Here is a 23973-nt window from a genome sequence, read left to right on the forward strand (position 1 = left end):
AGTTAAAAATAACAAGAAGAATTTTAAGTATTAACTTATTAGTGAGCTTCAACAAGATCCTGCTTAACAAATTCATGAATTCAATATTTCCTGTATTACTTTTTTTTTTGTAGTTATTAACTAAAGGTTGATTTGTATAAACACATTCTTTCTTTGGTATTACTCACACACTTTTCCTTTGGTGTTATCCAATCATGCTCTGGTATCTGCTGATAGCTTTGAAACTGGTTGTTGGTACAGAAGGTTGATTTTTTTATTTTTTGTATGTTTACTAACCTAAGTACTTTGTGTGCTTGAAGGGAAAAACAACACTGGTCACTTATAGTTGTTTGTGTAATTATTGTTTGTTAGAAAGTGAGGTTGTCAGGGTTACCAAAATTGTTTAGTTTAGTTAAAATAATCTGGAATTTCTACGACTAAAAACTTTCCCTTTTTGATGTGTGTATATATATATATATATATATATATATATATATATATATATATATATATATATATATATATATATATATATATATATATATATATATATATATATATTATATATAAATATATTATTGATTAGATAACCATGAAAAATATTGATATTTTAGATTATTTAAATTTAATAAATTGCAAAGTATAAACTGATTTTAATTGTTTCAATATTGATAAATAGTTAAAATAATTTATTTCGTGTTATTATATTGGAAAGAAGAGAAATTTTATTAAAAAATTTAACAATAATAATCACTCTATATATTGGCTTAAATTTTATAGCTTAAAATCTATTGTTTTCAACAAAAAAAAAAAAAAGTACGCTTTATAAATTTTGAGCACTTTAAAAAATACATTTTTTTGGACAACCCTAATATATATATATATTCATATTTTTTACAATATTTTGTTGGCATAAAAAAATATTAAAAAACAAGACCATAATTTTTTTTTCCAATAAAAAGGTTGCACTTTTTCAGAAAAAGAAGTAATAAAGAATAATAAAAGAAAATATTGTTTGCGTCATGCCAAACTCTTAGTTGATGTAGCAGCACTCCTTTGTGGCAGCAGGCTGTAAGATAGTTGATGTATATACTGAACAGAAGCCCCTGCAACCTCCTGTTTATGTATGACATCATCAGTATGCGTCTAATGCTGCATTTATATATATATATATATATATATATATATATATATATATATGTATATATATATACACTGCGACCATTTTCTATAGACGCATGAAAAATTTAGCGGATTTACAGTGTTACAGTGGTAAGATAAAATTGTTCTAACTGTACTTTTGAATTAGTATATGTAAGAAAACAATGATCCATTATGCATCTGATTATTAATTGTCTTGATTGTATTAAAATAATTAAATTTTTAATATTCACGTGGCAATTTTCTATAGACGCACTAAAGTTTTGACGAGCTTTGACGAGTAATTTTCTATAGACGCACTAAAGTTTTGACGAGTTTTGTCAAAAATTTCTTATATTCTGTAGTATTTTTTATTTTGTGAGTCGAAATTAAGTTGAACTTAACCAAATGCCGAAAGGAAAGGTCCTTACCAATATTGAAAAAGGTCAGATATTGACTTATCATTGAGAAAATGTTCCAAATCGAGAAATGGCTAGAAGATTGAAGAGATCAGATCACGTTATCCGTAATTTCTTGAAAAATCCAACAGATTATGCAATAATCAAGAGGAAACCAAAGAAATCTAGGGTTTGAGGCCGTGAAAAACGCAGAATTGTTCGACTCGCATCAAATTCATCTAAAAGTTTGGAAACAATTAAGTCAGATTTGGGTTTAAATGTTTGCAAGGAGACGGTTAGGAAAGTGCTTAAAGACAGCCCACACATTGTACGATCAAAAATGAATAAAGCACCAAATTTAAAGCCCGTTCACAAACAGAAACGGATGGAATTCGTCCGCGAAATCATGGTACGCAATTGGGAACAAGTAAGAAATTTTAGATTAAATTCTCATGAATACGCAAGATGTCTAAAAAGCTGAATATTTTTGTTTTCAATACCAAGTAATTTTTTTTGGACGAGAAAAAGTTTAAACTTGATGGGCCTAATGGTTTTAGTGGTTACTGGCGTGATATGAAGAGATAACCCAAATATTTTTCGACAAGGAATTTTGGTGGTGGATATTTGATGTTTTGGCTTGGGTTTAGTCCAACAGAAAAGTTAAATTTAGCATTTACATCTTGCAAAATGAAAAGTTCTGAATATATTGATGTGCTAAAATTATGCTTGATTCTATTTAAAAACAAATATCGACGCAAAAAGTTTGTTTTTCAACAAGACAACGCCAGCAATCACAATAGTAACAAGACTAAAGCTTGGTTTGAAGCTAAAAAAATTGAGATGTTGCATAAATTAAGTGATATTGTCTAGTATAATTAAGTTATATTTTTATACAGATAAATATATCAAACCTGCTTATGTAAAATATGTATATTTATTTTAGCTCATATTGCAAATGGTAATATTTTATATCAGGAGATAATTAAACCAGATCATGTTGGACAACATGCAAGAAGTAAAAGAGATTTGTCAACTAAAAATCAACAGGTAACAATATTTTTAAATTTTTTTATACTTTTTTGATATATTTCTTAAAAACATTATTTATGACCGTGAAAATATATGACACTTCATATATATATATATATATATATATATATATATATATATATATATATATATATATATATATATATATATATATATATATAAAATATATATATATTTTCTTTTTGTTAATTCACCTCCCCAAGGTTGAGAAGGCCACTTAGACAAGGAGGATACTCAATTTTGGTTATAACCCTCTCTCAACTCTATAAATCCAAAACACAAACCTTGAGGAACAAGGCCGCTGCGTGAAGAAACAAGTTGAATGCGGTACTACCATGAGCGTGGTGGGGGATAATATATATATATATATATATATATATATATATATATATATATATATATATATATATATATATATATATAAATATACATATATACATATATACATATATATATAAATATGTATACATATATATACATACATATGTATACATGTGTGTGTGTATATATATATATATATATATATATATATATATATATATATATATATATATATATATATATATATATATATATATATATATATATATATATATATATATATATATATATATATATATATATATATATTAGGGTGTCCCAAAAAAATACTTTTTTTAAAATTTCAATGTGCTCTCAACTGATTCCCATTCTATAGGTCGTAAATAACTACCAAAATCTTTTTTTAAGTTTTTTAATGACTAGAAGTGATAGATGTAAATTCTGAGTTTTATGATTTTGTTCACATTTGTGTATTTACATAAAAACAGCTAGTATTTTAATATGTTTTAATATGATGTAATAATTGGTACACAATAGTTCTCATAGGACATTATTAAAGATTGGCATCATTCCCTATTAACCTTGTTAGTGGTTGATATAATTCCCTCTGGACAATATTATTAGTTGGTTTAATTCCCTACGGGTTGGTTCACAAATAGTTCCATTAAGACATTTTTTTTGAAGGAAAAAATTTCTAAATGGAATTATTTGTGCATGAAGGAATTCTTGTGTAAACGGTTATAAAAGCTGTAATGGTAAACTTAGATGAAATGTGATACAAGAGGGAATAACGACTTCATAGATTTTTGATGCAAGTATAAAATATAGTATAAATCTAGTTAAAAAACTGATTATTTAGAATTCATTTAAAAAATAGGTAGAACAGCTAAAAAAAGGATGATAATGGGACAGAATAAGAAAAAACGGATCAATACAGAAAGGTTGAGGTATATTTACCTATTGAAGTACCCACTGAGGGATTTACCTCAGAGACAGCTTCTAACTAATAGTGATATTCTAAGATACTATCAATTTATCCTTCGCGAGTCACAAGTTAAATACAAACCCACTTCTACTAATGTTGGTTGCAAATTGAAATCGAAATCCAAGGATCTTGTTTGTGAAAATGGCGTTTGTACAGGGCCTGATAATTCTTGCTTGGTAACTAGGATTAAAAAAATTTGGTATAATGCTGGGTTTGGCAAGAAATTTGTGATTTCTGGGTACGATATAAAGGCTGATATCATTAAACTTAATTTAAAGTACAAGAAATTGATTAAATTGTCTTCTCTAAACTGGGACAGCAGTCTTGATAAGCAATCGAAGTTAGAGAAAGATTTTCTCACAGAATCCTATCAGCTTTTTGACATCTTGACTAAGAATTTTGAAAAAGATATTCTTGGTGATAGATTGAAAACAAATGATGCCAAGCTGGAAAGTATAAAGTAAGTTCATTAAATAACACTTTTTTGAGTAGTGAGATTTTCTTTCTGATTTAAAGTAACTTAAGTAATAGCATATTATTTCCTTTCAAATATTTATGTTTAACTCTTTCCGTGGTTTGGCCATCTTCCAAGAAAAACTAGAACAATTATTAATTTATTTATAAATGTCTTAGCAGATTTAAATATTTTTAAGTTTTTATGAAGACCAGAAGTTAGATAGGAAACGATATATGGGAACAAAAGTCTATGGGTACTACAGTAGGAGAGTACTGAATGCAAATAGGAGAAAGAACAAGCTAGATAAGTTGAGAGATAAAGAATTAGAGAGACAGAAAAACTTTAAAGATATCAATGATGTTTTGTTGTCACATGACTCCATGAAGAGATTCAATTCAGCAGTGAGGAAGAAAAGTCAAACAAGGACTCTGAAATCAGCAAGGAAGAAGATTTCCTGGGTTAAGGTTGGAGACACAGTAATAGTATTATTTTAATAACATAGTTCTAATTTTCACAAGCTAAAGCTGTTTTATTGAAAAGTATTTTATTATAAAATGATACCTAGGTACAATTGTGGAGATAGGATAAATCTAGTATTGAATGTTGAAAAACTCATTGAATGTATTGCTATGCCAGCAGATACCAAACTGTTTGAACAAATTACCACTGGGCTTAACATTATTCAAAAAATTGAGCAACTTGCAGTCTCAGTGAGCTCTCTGGACGACGATACCATGGAAGACAATCTTTTAGGTGTTGTTCAATGTCCCTCTTCAAAGGGAGTTGACCAAGCAGAACGAGTGCACAATCTTTTAAAATATTATGGATGTAAACAGCAGATCATTGGTATATGCTGTGATACAACTGCAAGCAATACAGGCGGAGTCAATGGAGCAGTCCGAATTCCTACAAATATTTTGAAATTACCAATGTTGTGGATAATGTGTAGGAGACACATATATGAAGTACATGTATCTCACTATATGGCATTCTTACTGGTGAGAAAACTAAAGATCCAAGAATATATGTCAAGCTAAAGAACAAGTGGCCTGAAATCTGCAAGAAAGTTAATGAAATGAAAAATTTATGTAAATTGGACTGGCAAAGAGATGATCTGAAGATTGGCTCTGTTCTTCACACTGTTGCAGAGGAAACTAAAACATTTTTAACTAATGCAACTACTGATATGGTGTTTTCAAGGAATGATTTTGGTATAGTTTGTAAGCTTGCCTTCTTCCCTGGAGTGGAAGTACAAGATTTTAAGTTCCGTCAACCTGGCGCCTGCCATGAGACAAGATTTTTAGCAGATGCGATCTACATCCTGACTCTTTATATGACCAAAGATATCAGTAATATCTTGACAGAAAAAGAAGTGGTGCAGTTAAAGGAAGTTGAAGTTCATTGCAATTTGCTATGTTCCATAGTTTTTGAAAAGTTTTTTAGGATTTCTGGCTCCCTACAATGATTTCAAGCTATCCAAACAGCCTATGGATTGAGAAAAGTCAGTAAGACGATTGGAAATGCTTTGCTTCTCAGTATGGGGCGCCATGTGTGGTACTTAACTCCGCAACTATGTGTTTATTCCTTTGGGGATAAAGAAGTTCTTTCTGAAAAAAAGCTAAAAAATCTGTTAACTCTGATTGTGTTTGAAGAGCCAAATGAATTTCAGCGTTGTAAAGCATCAAATGTAAAAATTGGAGAGACCACAAAGCTACCTGAGCTGATTTCCGAGCAAAGCTACCTTCTCTTCAAACATTTTAAAATATCAAGAGCAAGTATAAAAGAATGACTCAATAATAGTTTTTAACCATCCTCAGTTGCTAGATTTATGGATCAAAAACATACCTGTTGTAAATGATGGTGCAGAAAGAAACATTAGGCTCATTAAAGATTTTATTTCAGCTACTAGAGATAAAGATCACTTTCAAAATGAACTTTTTGTAGTTAAAAAGTCTAGAAAAAACTTGACTAAGAGTATGACCAAAAAGGAGCCTGGGAAATGTTCAAAAATTTTTATTTTTTGAGAAATGTTTCACCGCAATTAAATCTTAAATTTGCTAATAAATAATAGTTTTTATGTATTTTTTTGTATTTTCATATTTATAAATATAAACTATCAAGTTAAATAGTAGCGAAAACAATTGGAAATGATTTATACGCATTTAATTGTTTTGTTTTAATTTTCTAAAATGTAAAAAAGTTGTGTTTTCTATTAATGTTAAGGCAGCTTAACATTAAAACCATAAAACTCAGATTTTATATCTTTTTTTTTGTTTTTTTGTTTTTTTTTGTTTGTTAATTCACCTTCCCAAGGCCCAAAAGTTCACTACAGACAAGAGGCTACTTAATTGTGGTTATAACCCTTTCTTAACTCTATAACTCAGAAACGCGAAACTTGACAAACAAGGCCGCTGAGCAGAGAAACAAGTTGAGCGCGGTACTACTAGGGACATGGTGGGGATCAAACTCAGAACCTCTGGCTTATGAAGCAAGCGCTCTACCACTACACCATTACCGCATAGCACTTCCTGTCAAAATAAAACCGTCAAATTTTTTTAGGACTTATTTAGGTCACATGGGAATCAGTAGAGAGCTTTTTTTTTTTTTTTTTTTGGGACACCCTAGTATATATATATATATATATATATATATATATATATATATATATATATATTTATATATATATATATATATATATATATTTATATATATATATATATATATATATTTATATATATATTATCAGAGATTTAGTCAAGATATGAAAGATAAAAACTAAGACCAAGATATTTGGGCTCAAGATTAAGACTGAATGCTTCAAGACCAAGACATTAAAAAATCAACCCAAGACCAAGACTTTGAAAGTTTTTATGTTTAAAGTTACATCTTAAATAATTCCTATATGTAACAACATTCAGTTAAAATAATGCATTAATAGTTAATTTTTTTTCCAGATGTAGTTACATATGAAAAATTCCTGTATGTAACAACATCTGGTTAAAATAATGCATTATTTAATTTTTGTTTTCCAGAGGTAGTTGGATCTGAAAAAGTTCATATGTGTAACAACATCTGGCAAAAATAATGCGTTATTTAATTTTTTTTTCCAGATGTAGTTACATCTGAAAAAATTCCTATATGTAACAACATCTGGTTAAGATAATGCGTTAATAGTTAATATTTTTTCCAGATGTAGTTACATCTGAAAAAAATGTATAACTTCATCTTGTTAAAATAATGTTAGTTAATATTAGTTAATATTTTTTAAAACCCACAGATGTAGTTGCACAGCTGTTATTACACTTTGATGATTTAAAAGATGTAACATCTGTAGAATTTCCAGATGTAGTTGCACAGAGGTTGTTATACATAGATAATTTAAAAGATGTAACCACATCTGTAATATTCATTTAATTTTTGCACAGATGTTGTGAGACATCAATGAAATTTCAGATTTTGTTGGACAGATGTTATTAGACATCATTATATTTACAGATGTTGTTGGACAGATGTTATTAGACATGGTAAAAACTGATGTTGTTACCCTGACCCGCTTGATCTTCTTAATAATTGCATGGGTTTGCTTGTGTCTTTGTTTTTATGACTAGACAGCTCATTATATTATCTCTTAATGAGGGTACAGCTCTAGAACTCAGTTTTATGGTTTTGAGGCCGGCTTCTAGTCAGGTTTCCCTAACTGTGTCCTGTTGAATCAGAGAGACTGATTCTACCAACAGCTGTAAAATATTATAGTGCTAACAGTACCATGTGGCGCATGGATGGTGTCCCTGTTCGTACTTTTGGTGTATTGTTGAGGCTACATTTGGAGCCTTTGTTATAGCTTAAGGTTTATTAATAGAAATGAAGCAATTGCTTGAGCCATTAGATAGTGTACTGAGTACTATCTGTGCTTTGAGGAAAGTTCTTTAGTCAATTTAAAAAATGACTAAAGTATCAAAAACTATAAAACACAAAAAACCATTGTCATAAACAAGTTCTCTAAATCTATCAATCACTAATATTTATAGTCTTTGAAGTAAAGTTTCTTCTGGTGAGTCTTATCTCTTGCAAAGTTTACCAGACCAACAAGCTTTGTGAGACAAATTTCACTTCAGCTGTCTCATCTTGTGATGAGACAGCTGAGCTCAAAATAGATAGTGTTGATGGCTATCTTCCTTTAATTTGTAAAGATTCCAATAACCACATGCTTGGCCTAGGCATTTACATTTGTAAGAATTCACTCATTTGTTAGAAAACTAGGTTTGAATCCACAGACTGTTCTTTTATGTGCTTTCGTTTAGCTCCACTTCACTCTATCACCTTTCACTATGTTCTATAGCGCTCTCCTTCATCTCAAGGCTGCACTCTTTTTGATGTTATTTCTGATCAAATTAACTAAGCCCTCTCTTTATCATTCAGGTAATATCGTTGTTGTTGGTGAATTTATTGATCATCACACTGAGTGGCTTGGTTCTAGTTTCAGTGGCTCTGCAAGTTTTAAGACTGAAAACTTTTGGCTTTCTCGATCTCTAACACAAATAGTCAATTTTCCAATTTGCTTTCCTAACAATCTGAATCATTTACCTTCTCTACTCGATTTATATCTTGTTTCTGATCCTCTTCAGTGCTCAGTTTCTTCACATTCACCCTTAACTGCTTCTGATCACGGTTTGATCTCTAAAAAAAATGTATCTCGTTCTTCTTCATCATCAGAATCCCCCTATCATCATACCTCTTACAATTATTTTAAAGCTGACTGGAACTCTTACTGTGATTTTTTTTGTGACAACCTTTGGGTTTAAATCTTTCATCTTCTTGCTGACAAATGTGCTACTAATGTAACTTCTTGGATTCAGGCTGGCATGGAATTCATGGAATATTTTTCATTCCCTCTCAACAGTTCCAAGTTAAGCCTCACTCTACTCCATGGTTTTTCTCTCATTATGCTTCTTCAATTTCCAATCATAACCATACTTTCATATATATGGCCAAAACAGTTCTCCAGAAAACAGATGATTGTTTACTATTGCTAGAAACCACTGTAAAAAAGCTTTTTCTGACTCCAAAACCTAATATTCTCATGTTACAAAATCTTGTGTTTCATTTTAATAATTAGGCTCCCAAGACTTACGGATAATCTTTAGCAGTGTTTATAATAAGGGCAAATCTGCCATTCCACATTTCTTACATGGTTCAGATGTTGTTACTTCACCTAAAGACAAAGCTGAGCTGTTTGCTAAACACTTTTCACCAATGTCATTTCTAATCATTCCACTAATCACATCCAACCTGATATAGCCGAAAAACAGGTTGATCCATTACTTGATATTCCTATCACTCCAGCTTCTGTGTCTAAATTAATTTCCTGCTTAGACTCTTCTATAGCTTGTGGTCTAGACAACATACCTGTTATGGTCTTCCAGAAGTGCTCTCCGTCTATACTTTCAAGACTATTCAACAAGTGCTTATCAGATTCTTGTTTTCCAGCCTGCTGGAAAGCAGCATCTGTTATCCCAATTTTCAAAAATTCTGGAGAGCAATCTGACTTGTCCTATTATTCTTCTTCCCATCATAATGCAATCTAACTACTGTCCCATTATTCTTCTTCCCATCATAAGCAAGGTTTTTGAGTCATTATTTTACAAACACTTAATCTTTCACCTTGAATATATCAACTTTCTTATCATCGATATGGATTTCAATCTTCTTGTTTTACTGATTTGTTAACATTATTAACCAAAAGCTTTTATTGTCCATTAGATAAATAAGGAGAGGTTAGGTCTTTTGCTCTCAAAATTTCTAAAGCCTTTGATAAAATTTGGAATGTTGGTCTTCTCCATAAACTCTTTTAACACGGTGTATCATTTACGTATTATTACTGTGTAAAAAGAATAAACAAATAAAAATTGTGTAAACAAATTTAAAAAAATTACAATATAAATAATTTTAATTAAACATTGAAAAAAAAATCAAAAGATTTTTTTTTTTAATTATATAAATATAAAATATATATATATATATTATATATATATATATATATATATACATATATATATATATGTATATATGTATGTATATATATATATATATGTATATATATATATATATATATATATATATATATATATATATATATATATATATATAGATAGATATATATATATATATATATATACACACATTTAATATATATATAGTATTTTATTTTTTTAATTCATCTGAAAACATATTAAAAAAAAAGTTACAATAGTAATTTTTAATAATATTATAAATTATTTTTTTATTCTTTTTTTAATTTGATAAATTATTTTTTCATTGTTTAAGCTTTATATAAAACTTTCAATTTGATTTAGGGCGACCATCTAAATGAAACAGTATATGAGTTTTATGGTTTGGGTAGATATTTTGTTGTCTATCTATATAAAAATAGGTCATTATTCTGATTTTTATTCATTCTAATATTTATATACATTGTTTTTTTTTTGCAAAATGCATTAGGATTTTTTTGTATTATATTTGATAAAATATATAGGCTTTCCTGATAATTTTTTTATTTTTTATTATATGTTTTGCATATTTATATTATATGTAATGCATATAGTATTTAAAAAAGAACTTTACTTATTCTAAAGACTTTTAAAACAAGTAAGTTCAATAATTTTATTATTGATTTTTGACAAAGTAAACATTCTTGAAGCATTTCCTTCACAATACTTAACAGCTGTATGTTGACACTTTCGAAACAAGTATTTTTTTATACATATCTAATACCATCAAAAATAAGTATAACAAACTTAGATTCATTGATCCAGGCTCCATTTGATTATTGTTATGACCCCCATTTTTTTGCTCCATTAATGGATCTGGTAAAATTGAAATGATGCAAAAGTCAATGAGTTGTTTTCTTTTTTGAACCTTTCTTTGAACCTTTTCTAAGAAACTGCATTAACTATAAACTAATTAATAGATTTTAAATTTGTGAACTTGAATTTTTTTAAAGAATTTTTTCCTAACAACTATAAAAAATGCTTAAAATATATATATATAAAAATACTTATATATATATATATATATGTATATATATATATGTATATATATATATATATATGTATATGTATATATATATATATATATATATATATATATATATATGTATGTATTTATATATTTTTTATTTAGAAATTTACTGTCAGATAATTTTGTAGTATTTACTCAAAAACCAGATGGATCTGAGTATGCTCGAACAGAGATGGTATTTATTTTTCTATTTTTAAATAATTAAAGAATTCATTTAAAAGATATTCTGAAAAAAAAAAAGAAAACTTGAATTAAATTGAATTCGGGAAAACTTGTATTGGTCTCACAATACTCAGTTTTCTGGTAAAAAGAAAGAAGTTTTGTAAAATTTGCTTTAATGTTTAACTATTATGTCCAGTTTAAAATATATTATGGAATCTAAATGTAAACAATCTAACTTGTGAAAGCAAGGAAGAGCATGAGCCATTTCTGAAAATTCTGCGCGATAATTTTAATAAATAAAATATAATGAGTGTAATGCTTTATCATAGACTATAGAAAATTGCCACTACCAAGGGTTTTTGTTAAATCGTACTGGTTCATCAGTTACAATGAGTACATGCGATGGATTGAGGTATTAACAATCTTAAAGTAAACAGGTTTTACATCATAGAGTAGTAGTTAGTAGTTTTAAGCAGGTTTTACATCATAGAGACATTTAATTTAAAATTTTTGTTTAGGGGTCTCATTAAAGATAGCGATGGAGAAGAATTTTTTGTCGAAAAAGTAAGCAATGAAGAGAAAAATGATGTTACAAATAGCAATGTATGAGATTTATTTTATATACACTTGGTAAATTTTAAATACTTAAGATTTTAATGGAAATCTAACAGCAGTTTTTTCTTAATTAAATGTAAAAAAAAGGATTTCCATCCAATTCCTTCTTATACTTCTCATAAATTTGTTTATATATTGAGTATTGAGGCAATTTATAACATAGACTAAAAGTACGTCCAAGTTTCCGGTGGCCAGGTATTTAGTTAGGATCTGAACTGCTTTTAACTTATAAAAGATGGTTGGAAATTTATAACAATTCATTTTTATCACTTCCTTTTCACTTAAAAGGTCTTGTTAATTGAATTAGAATATTTTCAAATCAATAATGATATTAAAATTAAACTAACCCATTTTTTGCACCGCTATTGAACTGTGTAAACTTTTTTCGTATTTAAGATTTATAATTTTTATACTTATCATTCTATTTAAACTACATTTTATGAAATATATTTTTATACAAATATAACTTTAAATATAAATTTACACATTTCTTTTTTATTAACAATTTTAATAAAATGTCGTTAGTTTATTTTTGCATTTAGAAAGAAAATGAAACTTATATAATTTACAGAATGAAAGATCTTATTACCAAGAAAAAAGGCAAATGCGGTAAAATATAAAACAGTATATTTTAGGTTTTAAATGTCATAATTCGCAAAGTTAAATATATATTTTTAATTTAGGTCTAAATCATACAAGAAGCGAAGTTGAGCATGATTTTAGTATGCAGCACTTTTTCAACGAACATTGGAGGGTAACAGTACTTAGAAAAAATTTATATTTATTATTTTTCTAATTTATTTTTCTATACTATTTTATAAGTTATTTTGATACTTTAAATCTTTTCTCAACCTTTTTGTTTTCACCTCTCTTTCCTAAATTTTTTTAATTCAAAATCTTTGTTAACCCTTATCTTTCCACACATCTCTCTAAACCTTTTTCATAGAACAATATTAATATACAGTCTCTTGCAAAAGTTCACAATCTTTACCTAAAAAATACTAAACTGATACTTAACTTTTGTAAAAGACTGTAGCATAATTTTATTTTATACCCTCTTTTATTTTATTTTACATCCATTTGTCAGCTTGTTTTTTTTAACTGCTTTCTTAAGATTTTTTCTTTTCCACACCCCTTCTTTGTCAACATTTCCTCTTTTCCACACCCTTTCTTTGTTAACATTTCCTCTTTCCCACACCCCTTCTTTGTTAACATTTCCTCTGTCCCACACCCCTTCTTTGTTAACATTTACTCTTTTCCACACCCCTTCTTTGTTAACATTTCCTCGTTTCCACACCCCTTCTTTGTTAACATTTCCTCTTTCCCACATCCCTTCTTTGTTAACATTTCCTTGTTGACATTTACTTTTAAAACGCTTTCTTTTAATTAGCACTGCTGTAAGTTTTTCACTTCCTGTAGGCTGTATTCCTGTAGGCTAACCAAGTCAAAGCCAAAGCTTATGTTATAGCTTGTGTCATAGCTTTTAATCTATTTTAAGTTTTTGTATACAAAAATTTTGTATGTATATATTTACAGGATTTACTATTTTTATTTATTTCTTTACAGGAAAGAAGAGCTGTTTCAGATAAAAAATATATAGAAGTAGCTGTAGTGATTGATAATAGAAAGGTAAATGATTCAGTCAGCTAAATGTAAAAAGAAATTTAAATGAAGCAGAGTACTAACATCTTATATTTAGATTTTTTAATAACTCTAATGCAGATACAATGCTATGTCATTTTAAGTGGAACTTTGCATTTGCAAATATGTATACACTTCATATATAAATAGTAATAATAATATATATCATAAAATAAGTATGCTGTATTACATAATGCTATATTCAAATAGGAAAAGAACATCATGGAAGTCTATTTAAACCTATTAGGGGTAAAAATTAAAAAAAGCTTAACTGTTTTAGGCATTGATGTATCTTTGTTTGTCTCTGGATAGAATGATGCAGTTTATATTACATAAAAAAGTTGTTGAGCTAGAGTTCTATTTTCACTAGCAAAAAACACTTTGAATAAAACAGTTTTATGTTTTTCAGTACAATATCTCAATCTGATTCGTTTTCAAGGTTAACCTTCATAAAGTTTGAATCAAAGATAGTTTTGTTATTCTTAGATGAAGGGATTCATTTGACATGGTTGGCCTTGATAGATTATAAGTTACAAACTTTGAAAAACTTGATGTACCATTATCACCTGATAATTTGGTCATGCTGACTAAATAATATTGGGTTTACATATTGGTACGTATAAAAATATTGGGTGTATATATTTTGTTTCGGTTAGGTTTAAACTAATTTTTTCTCAGATAGGTTTAAACTTCAGCTCAGTTTGATTGAATAATAAAACATAATTTTTAGAGATCATTTATTTAATACATATTTAATACATATTTTCAATAATACAACTTATTTTTTATTTTGATTTTCTTAAAGTTTTCTTTGATAAAAATAATTTTCTTGACATTGTTAATAGCCAGCATGTTTTTCTGGCAATGAAGACCAGCAGTCAAGAAACCTTTCTGAATTTACTGGTATACATAATTATTTGTGTGCATACTTAGGGAAAATTAGGTTTTTTCTTTTACAATATTGGTATTTAAGTAATTATCAACTTCTCAAACCAATTTAGATGGTATGAGATACTCCAAACATTATTCTTTTTGTGTTGTGGTCTACAATCTTGGTTTCATTTTCAACAAACAAAAGTTAGAATTCATTTTTTGACAGAGGTTAAAAAATCAGTATTTTTTTTGATTTTCAGTTGTTTTTCTTAAGCTTAATTAAATAAAGCCAAAATTAAGTAATTAAAAACTTTGTTTGATTAAGTTAATAAGAAACTTTGATTTTTAAGGTTTTTTGATCAGTTCAGTTTGGTTTGATTTTTTTCATATTCAAAATAGTTTAATGAATATTATAAGTAAAAATAGTTCGATTTAGATTTTTTTTTTCAAACTAAACCAATTGAAAAGTTTTAAAATTCAATTTGGTTGACCAATTGTAATGATACTTGGTATAAAGTTTCTAAATTTTTACTTCTAAACATTTTTTATACCTTGGAGAGTTTTTAGAATTTTGCTCGGGAGATGTAATGAGAATAAATAATTTTTAGGCTCGTGAACTTGGAGAAGCAAAATCAATCAACCTTGCAATAGAAGTTATCAATAATGTCGACAGTGTAAGTTTTTTTTTTTTTTTTTTAATTTTCTTTATGTTGATAGTGTATTTTTTTTTTTTTTTATTGTATATAAATTGATAGTGAAGTTTTTTTTTTTTTTTTTTTTTAAATTTTATTTATGTTGGTAGTATAGGTTTTTTGTTCTGCTTTTTAAATGTTTGTGAAAAATCCTTTTTATGTGTAAATAATTTTATTAAATATCTGTTATAATTGATTTTAAATTATTAGGGGAGAAAGGGGCAGCTTTGAACATTAAAATTTTTTTTTTTTTATAAATTAATATTTTATTCATTTTAACCACTTTTTTTTCTTCTAAATAGTCAAAACAATGATAAAGGAATGAAGTTGCAGTGTTTGTATTTAATACAGTTTAATGTTATAATCGCTTTAAAGAATAAATCAAACAAGACTTATGTAAAACTATTAAAGCATGTAAAAGTATTAACTTATAACTTAATAAAATATAATTAAAATTTAAATAATGTTTATAAGAACATTTATAAATTTAAAAGTTGATATTTTACAAATATGCTGTGATGAAAATCAAAATAATTCAAGTTAATTCAATTTAACTTAGATTAAAGAATTTTTGGTGTTAGCTTGTGTTTGGAAGTTTCTTGTTTTGAAATTCTCTTGGACTTTTCAAGTTATGTCTTGCGTAAAACATAAATTTTTTTTTATTTCTTCTCTCTGGAGTGTCAGTGAGAATCTTAGATTTGCCATTTTTTCTACCTTTATTTGTTTTTTTGCGAGGTAGAGCTTTTGGAAATGGTCTGACAGATTCAGGTGTTACAGTGTGGTTTAATTATAGGGCATTTGAAATAATTTTTTCTTTTAGACCATCAATCATATCATCTTGTTTTTAACAATTATGATCCTCAAAGTTAGATATACTAAATGTTTCTGTCAGGGGATGATTAGTTACTTCAGTGCATAGGAAGTCATTTTCACAAAAGCATTTTGTGAAATAGGATATATTCCAGCTGTAGAAAAACCAGAAATGATTTTCCTGGCAATATATGTAGAGGTATATGCTGGTGTCAATATGCCAACTAAATCACATATTGATATTGTTTTCCCTGGATTGGATAAAAGCCAATTATTCTGACACGTAGACAATTTTTGCTCAAAGGACCATTAACTGCCATGTCTAAAGGTTGCGTGTGATGAGTGCAGTGGGGAGGAAATATTAAAACTATCATTCGATTTTCACAACAGTAATTGATGGCATCTAATGAACAATGGCTTTCATGATTGTCCATTAAGAGTAAAACTGGATCATTTTTTGAACATTTAACAAATTTTTTTATGTGTAAAACTTTTAAAAACAATTTCCCTGTCATCCAGCCACTTTTTGAACTGTTTGCATATCCTATACAACCAAGAGGCCCTCCTCTTCTTATGGTATCATGAAACCTTGCACTGGGAAATATAAACACAGGTGGAATGAAATTTCTGTTGGCATTTCCTATACCCCATCTAGTAATTAGCTGCCCACATTTAGCAGACACACACTGTGCCACTTGTTTTATTCCATGTTGTGCTATAACATATGGCGATTATAGTACTGTCATTATGTTGGTTGGTTTCATCAATTTTATAAATTCTATCAGGAGTGAAACTATGTTTTTTTTTAATCTTTTCGTAGTTGTTAAAAAATTGATTTACATTGTACTGATTAAAACTTGTTGAATGAGAAAAACTTGTATTTTCAGGTTTGCAAAGTGAAAGTTTGTTGTGGCGTTTCATGAAACCATCTAACCACTCTATCCCAGCTTGTTTACTTTCTCTCCATTTAAATGGACATTTGCTAAGTTTCATAGCCTATTGAAATTCTAATTCCCTTGCTTGTTTGTATGTCAAACCATAATTTATTTAAGAGCTTTTTATAAGGTTGTCTTTCAACATCTTCTTATCTTTATTAAATACTTGTGAAACAGTATACTTAGTTGTGATTCCTAGTTTGGTCATGGATAATAAATCTTGTTTATATTTCTTTATTCCATAATGTAAAGTATTATATTTTATATTATAAGTTTTGCAGCTTGGTTCTGCTTTATAAACCCATTTACAACTTGGAGAACAGCCTTGTTAATATTTTTAATTTAATTTTTGTTTCTCTCTTTTTCTTATAGTTTCGAACTATTTTTAACTTTAAATCAGAATATTAGCTGTAATAATGAAACTTTATTAGTGCCGAAAATCTAAAAAGCAAATCAAAAGTGCCCCATTCATAATGTTCAAAACTGCCCCGACAGTATTATTATTAATAAACGATGATTTTTCAATCAAAACAAGCTAAGTTTTTGATATTTTTTGCAAAATTGTAAAGGTTATGACTTATTCTATCTTATGAATAACATAAAACTTGATACTTGCTAAAAACGCGGTTAGGAAAATCTTACAACTTTATACCAAAATGTTTACGATTTGTCATCAAAAACAAACTAATCATATAGATTGTTCAATTTGTATCAAATTTCAGGAAAGACAATTGACAGTTATGAGCGTAGATAATATTTTCACAAAGTGTTTAGTTATACTAAGTTTAAATTTATAAATGCTTCACAAATTCATTTTTTCAAAGCTGCCCCTGTTCAAAACTGTCCCCTCCCCTGTTTTTACTGTTTTTCTAGAAGTTTTTTTTACAACTTCTTACCATGTTATGTCTGTGACAATTCCATGTTCAAGTTTAAAAATATAAAGAATATTTATAAAAAAAAAAAAAAAAGAAAGACTTGTTATACAGCTTTTAAAATATGTTGTTTTTAAATATAATCTTTTTTTTACAATTTTTCAGAAATATTTTATTACATTTCAAAGTTGTTTACTAATAGAAGAGGTACTAATATTTAGTACACTTCTAGTTTTATTGACAACAATGATAACAATAATTGTTAAGATAACTTATTATTGAATTTATAGATATAATTGCTATAAGTTTGCACTAGCAAAATACAAAACACTATTTAACCAGTTAAAAACTATAAAATATAAGAACCATACTGAACTAGTTATATCAAATAAAAACATGAGATGTTAAATAAATAAATGTAATGTTAATCTTCAAAAAAGACGGTATGAAATCATAAAAACAATAAAAACAAAAAAGAAAGATTGACATTGAGGGTGCCACCTATGCAAACTATAATGATAATTTAAAAAAGAATAATAAACAATAGTAAAAAGAAGAAAAGTAAGAAAAATAATATTAAAAGATAAATAATAGACAATATGTATCTTTATATATAATAATAGACAATCTTTAACTCACTTTTAAAGGGATTTTGTTGGCATTTTATGACTTTATGTCATAAAATGATGGCAAAACAATGAAAACTCATTATTTTAAAATTCCAGTAACAAATGTCAAATGAAATAAGCTTTTGGTTTTATAAAAAAGATAGATGTTGTTTGATTTTTTAAAACACAATTTCTTCAGTTTTTTTTTGATAAATTTAGAATATTTTTAAATATAGGTATTTCATGTTGGGTAAACAACATTCTATATAATGTTGATACATTATATAGAATGTGTTTACGCAACATGAAATTATTTTTTATCTGGGACACAAAAAGTAAAGTTTGTTATTTTTGGTGTTGATATTTTTAAAAATCATAAATTATTTTAGGTTTACAAAACATTAAACACACGAGTAGTTGTTGTGTCAGTCACTGTTTGGACTGTAGTTGACAAAATTCATATTGCTTTAAAGGCTGGTACTACGCTAGACGGATTCAAAACATACTATTCTACGGTTATGTTGGGAACATTGAAAATGCGGTGTGATAATGCTCAATTAATAACGTTAGTTGAAATCATTAAATTTATTTATTTGTTATCTACTTTATTTTTTACTTATTTTTTGTTAATGAACAAAAATAAATTGTTGTTTTTTAAATAAAAAATTTTTTTTTATAATTGTTTGACATTAGTGTTTTTTTTTCATTCTGTGTTGTTGTGTGCAGTATATTTACATATATACTTAAATCCACTTATTTAAAGTTTATTTATTTTTATCAAAATTTGGTTTTCATAGCAATAAATTGTTCAATATCAAATTTCATTTAACAAATGAGTTTATGGTGACAAACAATTGACTTTAAGTGATGAACAAATTGGTTTAAGTGACAAAAAAATGAGTTCAAGTGACTAGCAAATGAGGCTGTAAAAATTTGTGAAAATGCCTGCTTAGGTACCCGTCAAATCAACAGCAAGTATTCATGTACCCATTAAAAAAATTTTTTAAATAAAAGTTATAATTATAAACAGTTAATAAAATTCGTTTTTACTTTTAATTTTTAAATATGTTTTTATTGCAATTAATTTCAAAGTAAAGTATAAAGTAAATATAACAGGAACTAGCTTTTACAATTGACCTAATGAATGTTATTTTCTTATAACATTTTTTTTGTATAAACTTTTAAGTAAAAAGTTTCTTCTTAAATTCTTTCTTTTTCTTTTTCTAAATTTCTTTTAAAGCTTCTTTTAAGCTCTCTACTTTTTTAAGAAGAAACTGGAAACATTTTAAATATAATTTGCTCAACTTAAACTTGGATTTCTTTGAATGAACTTCAAAATAGTTACATTTTCCATATTCCAGGTTTTGAAAAAGTTTTGTCTGAGAGACAAACTAGTTCAAGAGTTTGAGGAGTTCAGACACACAAACAACTTTTTCAAACGTTTAATATTTTTAGAAATTCTGATGATGATAAAAAAGTTGTAACTATTGAAATTTTTAACAACAAAATCTTCCAGATCTTCTTTCACATACTAAATTAATAATTGTAAAACTGTGATATCAGGATTAATGAGACTTAAAAAAATGAATTAAATGATAAAATATATGATAAAAAAATGTTGTCTGTTGGTTTTTTCAAGACTTTCAATAAGAGCTATGATAAGAATTATAAACTTATAAAGAGTAATCATCGTTTGATAAGTTTAAAATAACATATCAAATAATGAGTAACCGTCATTTGATAATGATTCCCAGGTAGAAATCAATTGGTAAGTACCCAGGTGCCTGGGTACTCATTGACAGTCTTACTAACAAACAAGTTTAGGTGATAAACAAAATTAGTACTAGTGATAAACAAACTGAAAATTTACTTTAAATAATTAAAGATTTTAAATGAGTTTTTAAATGAGTAATAACTTAAGTATGAACTAAAATCTTTTTAACTTTTTATTCTCATTAAAAAAGAAATGTGTATACATCATTTCTTTTTTAATGAGAATAATTATTTTCTGAGTTATAGATTCACTTAAAGTCCAATTCTTATGTTTATTAAACATGTCATCAAGCTTCTCATTACTTTCATTATCGCACTTTTCTTGATTTGTTTTTATTTTGTGCATATATTCAGATACATTATTATATTCTGATACTACACTATTTGCTGGTTCTCCTAACTGGTTGTCAGAAAGTTTTTCCGTATTTTGTTGACAAAAAGTAAAAATTAAAATGCAATACCAGAATTTTTTTTTTATTACTTGATAGACTGCCTGCCCCAACCAAACCCTCAGTCAATGTAGCAGCACTCCCTTGCGAGTCAGTCTATAAGATAGTCGATGTAGCAACACTCCATTGCAAGTCAGGCTATTTGTCAGTCAATGTAGCAGCACTCCGTTGCAAGTCAGGCTATTTGTCAGTCGATGTAGCAGCAATTTGTTGCGAGTCAGGCTATAAGATAGTCGATGTAGCAGTACTCCCTGCATGATTTACAGTAAAAAAATAAAAATAAAAACATTTTATTAAAAAAAATAAAAATATAAACATTGTTTATATTATTAAAACATTCAGAAGGTTTTTAAAAACATTCTGGTCAATTAACTTTGCTTTTTTGCAGTTTTTTTAAAAAACAATTAGTTTGTAATTAAATTAATGGTTTTAACTTTCTGACAACATGCAAATGTTGGACGAAAGTCAAAAGTAATTAAAAGTGACGTATTTGTTGGCATAAGAATCATTTTTTTCCTTCTGTACTCCCAAATGCAACAATCTATATATATACATATGTATATATAATCAGGTTTTCAAACATAATGCTAACATAGCGCTAGATTTATGTGTTTTATAATGGGTAATTACTGTTATGATTAATGTATAATTCCTATGGAAAAACATAATAGCAAATACTATTATGTATTTTTCATATGAATTATAAGTTGGACATAATGGGAATTACCAGTTATGTTTAATGTATAATTCGTATGAAAAAAACATAATGGTATATGCCGTTTTATTTTTGTATGGTAATATAGCGTATATGGTATATAGTGTATCTATACTACTGAGCAGTGTGACATCATACTGAAATAGCTTGCTGCCGGGGGCTTCAGTACATACATTGACTGACAAATGGCCTGACTCGCAGCGGATTGCTGCTACATCGACTGAGGTTTTGACATGGGGCAGCAATCTTTCATTCATTATATTTCGTTTTTTTCTTCTTTTTCTAAAAAAGTTGTATCGATTTAGATAAGCAAGAAAAGTGAGCAAATGCTTATATAAATACGCTATAGTAGATATATATATATCTACTATAGCGTATATATATGTATATGTATATATATATGTGTATATATATGTATATATATGGGTATATATATATATATATATAAATATATATATATATATATATATATATATATATATATGTATATATATATATATACCTGTTATATCAGGATGTAAACCTGAATGTTGATTTTTTTTAACAATTTATAGGAGCAATTGGTTGAATGTACAATTTGCCTTTTACTTTCCTCACTTCAACCTTCTCTATAAGATACATACAAAAAAATTAATTCAGAACCTGTACAAACTGAGCACCATATTTACTCAATATTGTCATTGTGTAAATAGCTATTAGTCAAATTTAAAAAAACTGATGCTTTCATAAATATAAATGCATACTCCATGTTGCCTTTAAACTGTCTGTTTTATCTGTACAAGGCATAACTCAGATTATTTGCTGTTGATGATTAACTTCACATATCATTACAATATGTTTTTGCTTAACTTCTATATCAATTAATAATTCATCAAACTTGTTGCTTAGCAATGTTGCATTAGTATACCAGCAAGACAGATGTCGGTATTTTCTTGTCAATATACTTGATGTAGATTTTGTGTACTCTAATTCCTAGAATACCATATCAAAAAGGCTTGTTGATAGTTCCTTCTATAGCAAGTTTTCTGCTGCAGTAGCTTGTCAATTGCTATTGTCAATAGCTAGTTCTTTCTTTTGTTTACTTTTGTTTCGACCTCGGTTTGATCCAGATTAATGTATACTTTTTGAAAATTATTCAATGTCTTAAGCTTTCTAGCAACTTTCAAAATTTCTACTATGTTTGCATTGTTTTTGAATATAAAGCATAAAATAACAGCTGCGTACAAACTAAATTTATTCTTCGTAATATTTCGATCTGCTTTTGCACAGATCGTCATCAGACGTAAAATATAATACAAAAAAACCATTACAAATATTACATAAAAAACGTCAAAGAAGACATTAAAAAGAAGCCATAGACGATTAAGCCATAAACGACATAATAACGTAAATATAAAATTAGCAAATACTATTTGATTCCTTTATTTGGATAATTTTTTTAAAAAGAGGTCTTAAACTGTTTGTAGAAATTTTAATGCCATTGTCACGGTTGAGATATTGGAGCATGTTTTATTTCTTGGTATGTTGAGGCGTAATTAATTTCAAGTGATTCTCTAACTTTACGTTCATCGTACTCTGATTTTATTGCTAGAGTTTTCGGATTTGACCAATCAAACATACCATTACATTCTCTACCATGTTCGGTTGCACCAGATGCATCATATTTACCTTTTAAATAGTTTTTTTGATGTTCAATGCATCTCGTTAAAATTTTCTTTTTTGTTTCACCAATTTATATACTGCCACAAGAGCATGTGAGTTTATAGACACCGGGATTGCTGTTTGGCATTAACTTAGGCTTGTTGTTGCATAAGATGTTTTTTAACGTAGCTGGTGTAGTAAATATTATTCTGACGTTGTAAGGTTTAAGTTCTTAGTTTTGGACCTATTTTTGGGAGCCATGGAAGTTTAACTGTATATTTTAAGTTTCTGTTTTATTATAATTTATTTTAGAAAGGTTGATTCTTTTCTGAATATAGTTCTTAGCAGTTGTTTCAAGCTTTAATCTATTGTGTCCATTTTCTGCAAACATGTTTACTAAAAACTGTATTTCATCATTAAGGTATTTTTTGGAACAAATTTTAACGGCACGAGATACAAAACCTTTAAAAACACCCATAACTATTTTTGGATTAACGTTTGATGTAGGTTTTATTTGTATATTAGTGATAGCCGATTTTCGATGGATTTTGAAGTTATAGTATGAGTTATTAGTATTGGTTACAGTTATATCCAAGAAGTTTAATTCTTTTTTATTGTTTTCTTTTTCCAAAGTATATTTTATTGCTGGATCTTGTTCATTTAACAACTCCAGAGACTTATCATGATTTTGTATTGAGTCGAATCTTGCACGACTGTCATCTACATACTTTCTGTAAGTCTTTGGCGAAAATTGACCAACCTCAGCAATGAAAAGAGCTT

General features: G+C 27.6%; 1 protein-coding gene across 1 annotated transcript in view; it reads left to right on the forward strand.

Moving 5' to 3' along the window:
* LOC101240414 (zinc metalloproteinase-disintegrin-like batroxstatin-1) overlaps nt 1-23973 on the forward strand; it is a 52341-nt gene continuing 28368 nt past the window's right edge. Inside the window, exons 1-11 of the mRNA XM_065793433.1 lie at nt 1-243; nt 2461-2564; nt 10684-10760; nt 11510-11582; nt 11899-11981; nt 12088-12172; nt 12727-12793; nt 12868-12938; nt 13751-13813; nt 15307-15372; nt 19005-19180. Coding sequence (XP_065649505.1) covers nt 195-243; nt 2461-2564; nt 10684-10760; nt 11510-11582; nt 11899-11981; nt 12088-12172; nt 12727-12793; nt 12868-12938; nt 13751-13813; nt 15307-15372; nt 19005-19180 — 914 coding nt within the window. The 5' untranslated portion in view covers nt 1-194. The remainder of the gene's footprint in view (nt 244-2460; nt 2565-10683; nt 10761-11509; nt 11583-11898; nt 11982-12087; nt 12173-12726; nt 12794-12867; nt 12939-13750; nt 13814-15306; nt 15373-19004; nt 19181-23973) is intronic.

This window comes from Hydra vulgaris, chromosome 03 (assembly GCF_038396675.1).
Source record: "Hydra vulgaris chromosome 03, alternate assembly HydraT2T_AEP".
Classification (NCBI taxonomy): domain Eukaryota; kingdom Metazoa; phylum Cnidaria; class Hydrozoa; order Anthoathecata; family Hydridae; genus Hydra; species Hydra vulgaris.